The 10,595-nt window shown below is 49.4% G+C and overlaps 1 protein-coding gene across 1 annotated transcript in view; it reads left to right on the plus strand.

Moving 5' to 3' along the window:
* Positions 1 to 10,595, plus strand: part of CMTR1 (cap methyltransferase 1) — a 51,823-nt gene that overhangs the window by 20,741 nt on the left and 20,487 nt on the right. The window contains exons 9-13 of the mRNA XM_010848688.1: positions 4,703 to 4,901; positions 5,660 to 5,778; positions 7,700 to 7,796; positions 8,108 to 8,240; positions 8,901 to 9,080. Of these exons, the coding sequence (XP_010846990.1) occupies positions 4,703 to 4,901; positions 5,660 to 5,778; positions 7,700 to 7,796; positions 8,108 to 8,240; positions 8,901 to 9,080 (728 nt within the window). The remainder of the gene's footprint in view (positions 1 to 4,702; positions 4,902 to 5,659; positions 5,779 to 7,699; positions 7,797 to 8,107; positions 8,241 to 8,900; positions 9,081 to 10,595) is intronic.

Below are 10,595 nucleotides of genomic sequence, written 5' to 3' on the forward strand. Positions count from 1 at the left end.
CAGTGCTTCCTGTGGTCCCAGGAGTGCCCTAGTAAGCAGTTATCTCTAGGGCTTCAGGCCCGGAGTCCCAGCTCCCGACTCTGCAGAGCCTGCTCTTCACTCCAGGTGGAGGAGTGCAAGGCTTGCAGCAGTGGAGGAGGGGCATTCCTGACCAGATCAGCAGGTGTGGCCTGCATAGGCCAAGGGAGCAGGGAGGTGAGGGCACAAGTTAGTGCATAGGCCTCCCTGCTGCGCTGATTAAACATGTGTTTATCCAGCCCCTGTGTTGTGCCGGGCACGGTGCTACACACCAGGAATACATGGATGTGCTCCCTTTCCCCATGGTGCTAGGTTCTGGGCATTCTGGGGACCTGAGAGCAGGTAAGGGTGAGGGTTGGATGTGTGTAGAGCCTCTCCATGCTCGTCGACGTGTAGAGGCCAGTTGCCACCAGGAAGCTTGAGCCTGCCTCTTACAGGGTCGGGTGGAGTCTGAGTGCAGTCAGCCCTCTGTGTCTGTTGACTCTGCGATACAGAGGGCCGGCTGTACACCACCACTTTATGTAAAGGACTCAAGCATCTGCAGATTCTGGTATCTGTGGGGGGACCTGAAACCAATCCCCTGTCAATACTGAGGGACGACTGTGAGCAGTCCTTACAGTGAGTTAATGTTCCAGATTGAAACTTGTGACATCATCTGATTTGGTTGCTGCTGTTTCTGGTATGAGAGGGCAGTACTCTGGGAAATGTCTGAGTGTTGAATGAAATGTGGGCATCTGGGTTCTTTCACTGGTCTGTTTACAATCAGTATCATGTCTGAAGGTCGGGGGCAGGTAGGAAGTGCAGCATTTAGTCACAGGTGGTGTCACTCAGGGTCATACCTTCTTTGCATCTCAGCTACCTCATCTCTGAAATTAGCCCTACTAACCTGCCAGAGAACCAGGAGAACCAAGAGACTCTTAAGGTTTGTTCAGCTCTAAAATCTGTGCCTTCAAATGTGGCCACTTTCCCTTTTTGCTTCTGTGAACAAGCTTCGTGTGGGATCCTAATTACAGGTGGTGGATCGGAATGATTTTCTACTTTACTACTCTCATTTTTCTGAACACAGACCCTCCATATGATAGAGAAAGAAAAAAGGACATTTCATTCTAGCTTTCCCTTCAGAGTTTCAAAGCATTTTCACCCTGTCCTAGAAGGTTCGTTCTCTGACAGTGCAGGGGCCAGGAGCCGGCTGTTCCCAGTCCAGTTTCTGCCTCACTCAGCCTCCTCCTGGTAGGCCCCCGATTATCCACTGCTTAAAGAAATTTGTTTTCCAAGTTCTTCACTGCTTCAGCTTCACCTGCCTGGTTGTCTCCTCCATGCTGGCAGAATGGCAGGTGGACCCCTCCAGCCTGTAGTTACTTCTCTCTCCCAGGTCTCCCTCCCACCTTACAGTACCAGCAAGCTGTACGAAACGGCTCTTGGAATTAGCATCTTGAGAAAATTACATTGATATAGTGTTGATTTAATTTTCTGAGCTCCGAATGATTTCCCTTAAATCCCTGCCTGGCAGAGGAACTCTGTCAGGTTGATGGGAAATCACAGCGTCATTTTGGGCTTTTGAATGTAAACGCCTCCAGCAGCTGGGATCTGGTTATTGTCTTTTGCTGTCAGGAAAATGAAGTAGGCATCAGGGTCGTACCATTCAGGTGGAGGGTGGAGATGTTACATAGGAAAAGGTGGCTGTGTTTGCGATGCTTCAGGCAGCTTCTTGACTTGCATTGATTGATAGTGGCCATGGAGAATTGCCCTTCCAGAGAAGTTCTTCTACGCTCCACTATAAAAGTGATTTCTCTTCAGCTCCTAGTGTTTGCTTCTGTCTGTTCACCCCTGTTTCCTCCCAAGGACTGGAGTGACCGCCAAGCCCAGCAGGCTTGTTGTGTTTAGAGCAGTCCCAGCAGACGTGGGAGTGGCAGAAGCCCCAGGCACATGCCCAGGTTTGCTAGAGTCTCAGTGGCTCTTGGATCAGGGAACTTAGAGTAAGAGTGCAGACAATGTGAAGCCTAGCAAAGTGTGAGGAGGTTGGAGATGGGAAGCTGGGGGGAGGCTCTTTGAGGTTTTTCAGCATGTTTCTGCTTCTACAGGTTGTGGTAAAAGGAAAAAAGAGGCTAGGGAAATAAAGAGATCATAAACAAGAATTGGAAGGGGCCAGGAAGAGAAGGGCGTTTAGATTCTTTGGGTATATGGAAGCGTATTATATATAAACGTTACATGAGGGACTTGTGTGCCTGCGGTTATCGTTGTGGTAAGAAAGCATTGGCTATGAAGCATAACAGGATACAAAAGCTGAATGTAGATCTTTAAGTTTCAGCGCTGTCTTAGAAGAAATTAGACAGCACTTACAAAGTCCCCGCTGCCTGTGGAGCACTGCGCCAGACTCTGCAGAGAGAAAAGGAGGGGAGGGACAAGGGCCTGACTCTCAGGGAGCTGGCTGATCGAGTTGAACTTCGTGTCGTCTTAACATTTGTTCAGTATTGTACAGTTTTTAAGGGTCTTCGACATAAGGTACTTTGTTTAATCCTACAATAGCCTTAAGAAATAACCTACATTAGTTCCAGTTTGTCGTTGAGGAAGCTCAAGCTTAAAGACATAAATCGTGTTCTTGCCTTTGACTGCACAGTCAGTAAGTGGCAGAGGTGAGAACCCTGGCCGTCCTTTCTGTGAAAGGAGCGCTGGCCGCGGCCTGCGAGGGTGACACATCTTGAAATTACAGAACAGATCATATTTATGCTGTCTTTTTGGAGGTGAGGTGCTTTCATTGATTCATTCTCCTTTCTTCTCACAGTCTTCTCACATGGAGAAGCTGGCGCCTGGGGCTAGGGCTTGGCCTGTGATGAGGAACAGTGTGTTCACTCTTTGCAGTGTGTGCAGGCCTTAAACTTGTGACGCCTGCCTCACTACCGCTTTGCAGCCTGGGAAGTGCTGCATAATATTCTTGGCGTATGCCGTTAGGTCTTTTTTAGTGTGCAAATGAATACAATAAGAAAATATGAATAATTGATGGCTCAGGAACAAAGAATGTTAGGGTGGTGGAGCAGAGGGAAGGGAGAAGGAACTGATGTGGCCCAGCACACTGAGTGGGCTTGCCACAGGGTGATGAAGTGTATTTTTAGCTACAGTCCCTTTCTCCAGAGACTTTTTCTACTGTTGTGATCAAGCTAGATAACCATCATCAGATGCAGAGCCCTTGTCACCTCACAAGTGACTGGACTGTGAGCATTAGTATTTCCATTTCTTTCCTATAACTGTTTCCCCTGAAGCCTTCTGATCTTTATCTGGCAGTTAGAGAGCTCTGGACAAGCACCCAGCCGTGCCAGACTTTGAGGGAGAGAAGGCTGCGCTGTGGTAGCCCTTCCTGCTGGATGTTCATCAGGGTCCCCTGCGGTCACCCCTCTGGAGCTCAGCCTCTTGTCACCAGTGCAGATGGCACGTCTCTGCCCTGGAGGCTTGAGACAAGTGGAATTCACCCTTGAGGGCCCAGGTGTGTAGAAGAGAAGTGTAAACACAGTCTAGATCTGCATTCAGCATACATTAAATTTAATTAATTTGGCCAAGCTGTGCGGCTTGTGAGATCTCAGTTCAGGGATGGAACCTGGGCCACAGCAGTGAAAGCCCAGTATCCTAACCACTAGGCCGCCAGGGAACGCCCAGCGTTTTATATTAAGAATTTAAAGCCACTTAAGTGGCCAGAACTAATCATCAGATACAAATGATGATAGTGTAATTCAGTCATTCTTTAGGTGGCTGGATGCTCTGATGGCTGCCTAGATCAGTGGCTCCTGTTCTCCCAATCTAACCAGCTTCCAGCTCTGCCCTGCGCAGGCCCTGGTCAGCAGAGGGGCAAAGGCAGGAGCGGGGGTGTGCAAAAAAGGAGGACGCACAGGGCACTGTGGGGTCTTGGATGGAGTCGTGGAACGAACGAGGGGTCTGGTGAGGTCTGAAGCATGTCTGGGCTGTAGTTCATAGAAATATACCCGTGATATCAGTTTATTAATTTTTACAGCTGACCGTGTAAGATGTTACTAAAGCTGGGTGAAGGACATGTGCGAACGTTGTCCTCGCAACTTACCTGTACGTCTAAAATTATTCCATGATAAAAACTTAATTGGAGGGGAAAAAAAAGGTAGCGTCTAGGAGGAAGGGACAAAGGGACGCAGAGACTGTCATGTGGAAGGTGAGGCCCTGGGCTGGGAGGAAGTGATGTGAGAGCCCCTCAGACTCTGGTTGGACAGGAAGCCTGCGTCTCCTGCTCAGGCTGACGGGATGCTGACTAAGCAGTGCTGCAGACTGTGAACAGGTCGATTTGTGTCTCGGCGTTTCTCTTTCCCTGTCTGTCATGTGGGGGGCTAGAACATCTACCCCACTCGTTGGGACTTTTGTAAGGCAGGATATGGTGGGGAAAAGATGCTGAGAAATAAAACATGCACACTTGGGTGCCCATTAGGGTGTTTTATTAGGAGTCTGAGCTGGGTATGGTGGTGTGAAAGGCATCAGGGGTGTTTTGAGGTGGAGATGGGTGACTGAAGGCAGTGGTCTTAGAGGACACTTGCCTGGTGGTTGTGGCTCTGGCAGGAACTCTGCACTGTGCTTGCTGAAAGGCTTATTTTACTCCCCTGCTTTCTCTTTCCTGCTCCCCACTGAGGCATTTTTCCCCTCTTCCTCCCCTGGCTTCCACTTACCTCTGCAGAAGCCGCTGGTGAAGGACCGGGAAGCGGAGCTTCTGTACTTTGCCGACGTCTGTGCGGGCCCGGGCGGCTTCTCGGAGTATGTGCTGTGGAGGAAGAGGTGGCACGCCAAGGGCTTCGGGCTGACTCTGAAGGGCCCTCACGACTTCAAGCTGGAGGACTTCTACTCCGCTTCCAGCGAGCTCTTCGAGCCCTACTACGGTAGGGACACGGAGGAGGCCCCAGGGACCCAGAGGGACAAGTCTTATCAGGAGGAGTTACTGTCCACGTGCCATGTTTTCTGTCCCAGGGCTCTCAGCCTGGGGTTCCCAGCCCATGTCATGAGGTCTCAGTCTCCTTTTGACTATGCCTTTTACCCCAGGCCTGTGGGATCCAGGTTAACCCTCCAGTAGGCAAACTTGCAGCAGATCCATGTTAATTTCTCCTTCCTTCTCTTGTGGTGACAGGAGATAATAAAACTGTTTGATCTCTGGCTGAGAACTGGCAGGGTTATTAACAAATACAAACCCACACCCATCCCCAGCCTTGTATGCCAGATGCTCAGCAACCGCCTAGCAGTTCCCTCCACTCTGTCTTGCTTCTTGTGACTTGGCAGGAAATTCCAAGTCCTTTGTTAACAGAACTTATGAAGAAGTTGATATTGCTTCCTAAATGTAGGTGCTTTAAACACACGTTTGATCTTGAACATGAAGACCTGTTTCAGTTGATGGCTCACGGCTGGTTGACTCCTCTTGAGCTCTCCTCTACTGTAGCAGGGCCCTGTTTCTGCCTCCTGGCCCATCACTGCAGGGCAGCCTTGTGTGACGGGTCCTTCACTGAGCTGCTCCTCACAGAGCTCTTCTCCTGGGCCTTGAGGCCTGCCTGGTACCTGTGTTCACAGCCCTGGCGAGGTTGTGTCCCGCTGCCAGGGAGGCACAGGGCGGACGAGCTAAATGTGAACCTTGTGTCCTGTCTGTCAGGTGAGGGTGGGATCGATGGAGACGGAGACATCACCCGCCCGGAGAACATCAATGCTTTTAGGAATTTCGTCCTGGATAACACCGATCACAAGGGCGTCCACTTTCTGATGGCTGATGGGGTAGGTAACCTGCTCTTCATGGGGTGATGATGTATGTTTTTATTCTTTTTGTACATCTTTTCCATTTGTAACTTTGTCAAGGCTCTGCTGTTATGGTCATCTTTGCTTGGGGCAGGTGGATCTGCCCAGCTCACTTCCTCAACAGGCCTCTGGTGAGGGTGGAGGCCTGGTGAGGGGGCACCGTGACTAAGACGAACTCGGCAGAGCCGACAGGAAGGACGTTTCCATCGTTTGTCACCCAGGCGCTGCTCTTGGAGAGGCTGTCTGTACACGGCCACTCCTAAGCCTCAGGAGCAGCTGATAGGTGACCACGTAACCAAACGCAGCCACTCCATGTTAATTAAGACTCCATATTAAGACTCTGCAAGAGGCTGTGTCAGTGGCTGGGCTGAAGAAGATACTCAGGTTGCCCATTTCTTGGGCAGCTGCCTGAGGCGTAGAGGCACCCCTGCAGCTTTCTCCCCCAGTAATCTGACGCTGCCGGTAGTCTTCTCTGGACTACCAGAAAAGTTGTGAGCCACAGCTTAGTGTAGAGAAAGGTCAGAGAACGCGGCAGTTAATCCAGGGTCACATGGCCAGAGTTGCAAAAAGCTTCTGGAGCCCCCTGGGCAGCCTCTTAAGCAGTAGCTGTGTGGAGAGGTGAAGAAATGTTTAAGATGTCAGCACAGGAGCCGAGCATGCCCTCAGTCCCCAAAGATTGGTGCCTAGCAGGGGACATCAGATAGGCTTGGGTGGAGGGAGGGGCCGCTTCCGCTGAGCCTGTCGGGGTCTGATACGCTGGGGAGGCAGCCGTGCAGAGCATCAGCTCGAGTGGCAAACTCAAGGATTGTCCCTCTGACTTAGCCAACATAGACTGGTGACCCACATGGGATTTTTTGTGTGTGTGTTTTTTCCCCTCTCCCTATAAACAGCTGTGCATTTTAAGAAGCATCTGTAAATCTGGAAGACATTACTGAACATTTTTACTTCTGGAGACCAGGCTGGGGCCAGTTAAATGGAGGCCAGCCTCTTTGCTTCTCTTAATTATTGTGATAAAAATCACATAACATAAAATGTACTGTTGCAGCCATTTTTAAGTTTACAGTTCAGTTATGTTAATTATAATCATGCTTTCATGAAACAGATCTCCAAAACTTATTCCATTTTACAAAATTGAAATGCTATGCCCATTAAACAATAACTTGCCTCTTTTCCCATCATAGCCCCTGGCGTCCCTCACTCCCCTGTGAGCTTGGCTCTCTGCTCCTTGCTGGGATCTCACAGGGAGGGAGACCACTCCAAGAACAGCAACATACATTCTTCATACAAACAGCCTGCCCAGAGACTCTGCCAGCTGGAGGAAGAGGCTCCATGGTCCTGGGACAGGAGGGGGGGTTTTGTGAGTAAATCTGTGGTCAGCAGACAAAGGAAGATTCTTGTGACTATCAGAGTTAGGCAGAGTTTCTCCTGTCACCAGACTGGGGCCTCTTCAGTGGTCAGCCCAGGACTGAGGGAGCCCATACAGATTTAGCCACACGTGCTCCCTGGGTCTCACTGGACTCACCAGGGCATTCAGTTTCCTGACTTGTAGTTGGCTTGTGACCAGCGTATTTTGCCTCTGTTCTGCCGTATCCTTCCCTTGGATTCCAGCATGAGTTTTAAAATTTTCTGGACCATCTCCTTGGAGGAGCAGATCCCCAGGAGCGATACAGCAGGAAAACAGCACTGGCTCAGTAGGCAGGCCTGGGTCCCAGGTGCTGTCTTTACCACAGGGAGCCATACGACCACGCCAGAGAATCTAAACACCAGACTGTATCTGTGTCAGTCAGCTGGTGGAGACCAGTGGAGACACCTGAAGAAGGTTCAGGGAAGATGAGGTCGGAGCACCCTTCAGTCCTCGTCACTTCTCTTTTCTGCTCTGATCCTTGCGTTCTCGTTTCAGGGTTTCTCAGTGGAGGGACAGGAGAACCTGCAGGAGATCCTCAGCAAACAGCTGCTGCTCTGTCAGTTCCTCATGGCGCTGTCTGTTGTCCGGACAGGTGACACTTTGCCGTCTCCCCACCCAGGACCCATCAGAGGCCCTGTTGTACAAGAACATGTGTTGGGGTTGGCTTGAAAGTTAGCTAATGGTCTGCTTGTATGAGATGACACGTGGTGGAATGAGGACTTTAGGGGGGAAAGTGCTATGGAATCCCCAAAGTCCCCTCTACAACTCTTTCCCTTCTGTGGCCTGTGACTTTTAATGGGCCCAGGTATCTGGGCCCTGACTTTGTCATAGTCCCTGAGATGACCCAACTCATTTCCTGGAGTGGAAGCTGCTGACTATCGTTGGTGTTTTCTCTTAACCTAGGAGGCCACTTTATCTGTAAAACCTTTGACCTCTTCACACCGTTCAGCGTGGGGCTCATCTACCTGCTGTACTGCTGCTTTGAACGAGTCTGTCTCTTTAAGCCGATTACCAGCCGTCCTGCCAACTCAGAGAGGTGAGGCTTTCCTCTCCCTTTGAATCGGACTAGTTGGCTAAATGTCAGAACAGGAAAACCTGGTGCATCTCTGGCATGAGCAACTCAAGCTACGTTAAAAAACCCTGATTTAAAAAAGTGATTGGAGCCAAGAGGACTTGGATTTTCTTGGTTCTCTGACGTACTGTTCAGCCTCCGCCTCCTCCACCAACCTTGTTCACTACACTTTTGTGGGCGATCCTTGGCTTGGCCCAGGAGGGTGAAGGAGACCAAGGAAGGGTTACCTGAAGGACAAGTGGGCCACAAACCAGAGTCACTGTGTGCATCCCAGATGGGACACAGTGCCCGTGCATCTTGTGAGAGAAGAGGCAGCCAGTCCGAATTGCTAGGTGGCTTGTTAAAAACACAGATTTCTGGGTCCCATCCCTGGAGAGTCATTGCCCTTAGCAGACTTCCCCAGCTGATGGTGATTCAGGCAGCCTGGCACAGGGTAATTGGAAACTACTGCCATAGAGAGTAGAAACAGAGCCCAACATAAGAAGGAAGGATTTGAGGTGAACTTTGCAGCACTCTGTTCTTGGTATGTAGACAGGGGTTTTGTGACTCAGCAGGAGGTTCAGGGAGGAGGAATTATACCGGGGAAGCCCTTGCTCAGTGGAGTGACAGGGTCTCTCCTCTCAGGTATGTGGTGTGCAAGGGCCTGAAGGTGGGCATAGACGAAGTGCGGGATTACCTCTTCTCAGTCAACATTAAACTCAACCAGCTGCGGAACACTGATTCTGACGTCAACCTTGTGGTCCCCTTGGAGGTGATCAAGGGAGACCATGAATTTACTGACTACATGATACGGTCCAACGAGGGGTAAGCAGACCAGTGTGTTTTTTCCTTCGTTTCTTTTTGTTGTTGTTGTTTGTTTGCATCCCCAGGGTATCAGGAAAGCCCTAGGGATGAAGAGAATGAAGAACTGAATGACTGGCTCTTGGTATCACTTTGTCCGTTTTGAAAAACTGGTAGCTGAGATCGGTTTGCTCGCTCCAGGGCTCCCTAGGACTTTGAGTACCTTGAGGACTTTCATCCTGCTCCCATGCCTTGTCAGAGGGCGGCTGGTGGGAGCCTGGCTGGCATAGCCCTGCCCGTGAGAGCCTGAGTATGATAGTGAAGCTAGAGGGCAGACTTGTTTTGTGTCCTTGGAGGAAGGAATAATCTCCCTTTAATTGCTTCCATTTGTAGAAGGCCATCATAGTTTGCTGTCCCATGAAGTCCCTTAGTTGGAAGCAAGAGATGGCTGGAAAGCAAGTATATAGCATGCTTTTGGAAGTTTCTGGTATCAAAACTTTTGCCAGACCATGAGTGTCTCAAATAGGCCATCTGAATGCTGGTTTTGTTTTTGTTTTAACCTTCATTAATTGTTTTCCCCTCCTTGTTAGTGGTGATAATTTAAAGTTGTGCCGGTTGGCTCAGTTTTCTAAGTGGGCAAACCTCATTGAACAGTTTTCTGAGGAAGCTTGGAGAGTTGTATAGTAGCAATGAATCAATAGAAGTGCTTGCTTAGGGGGCCAAACATGTACTGGAAAGGTAATTTCTAAGTGGAACCCCAAGTCTCCCAGAGAAGGTTGAATGTATGGGTGGCCCTAGGGAAACATAGGAGGAGAGGAAGTCTTTATCCATCTTCTCTCAGTATTTTAACTTTCCATTCTGTGGTACTGCTACATAAGCTCTCTCATCTTGATGTAAGAATTGGCACCAAGGTGGAGCCGGTACTAAGTTTCAGCGTGTTGTAGATGAGGAAGCAGGCCCGGGACCGGAAATCAGCAAAGCCAAGGCTTTGTCACAGTTCTGGACTTCTTTTTGTTGAGCCGTGCTGCAGTTTCATACGGGTGTGCGTGGATGCATGGCAGAACTGGTCTTCTCAGAGCTCCCAGTTGCAGAGTGTTTAAGCAGCCTGGTAAATTGATTTGTGTCTGGTATATTGGGGATGTTTTTCCCAATCTGTGGCTTGCCTATTCATTGTCTTAATGATGTCTTTTGATAAGCAGAAGTTAAAATTTTTTTGAGTCCATTTTTAAATTGTAAAATACACATAACAGAGTTTATCATTTTAACTTTTTTTTTCATTTTAACCTTTTTTAAAATGTGAAATTTAGTGGCATTAAATATATTCACACTGTTCTGCAACCATCACCACAATGCATTTCCAGAGCTTTTTAATCATCCAAAGCGGAAACTCTCTACCCGGGAGATGATGACTCCTGTCCCCCATCCCCAGCCACTGGCACCCTCTGTTGTTTTCTCTGTGAGCTTGCTTATCGCATGTGCCTCATATAAGTGCATTCATACAGCGATTGTTCTTTTGCCTCTGGCTGTTTCACTTGGCAT

Source organism: Bison bison, unplaced genomic scaffold (assembly GCF_000754665.1).
Source record: "Bison bison bison isolate TAMUID 2011002044 unplaced genomic scaffold, Bison_UMD1.0 scf7180017864270, whole genome shotgun sequence".
Lineage (NCBI taxonomy): Eukaryota > Metazoa > Chordata > Mammalia > Artiodactyla > Bovidae > Bison > Bison bison.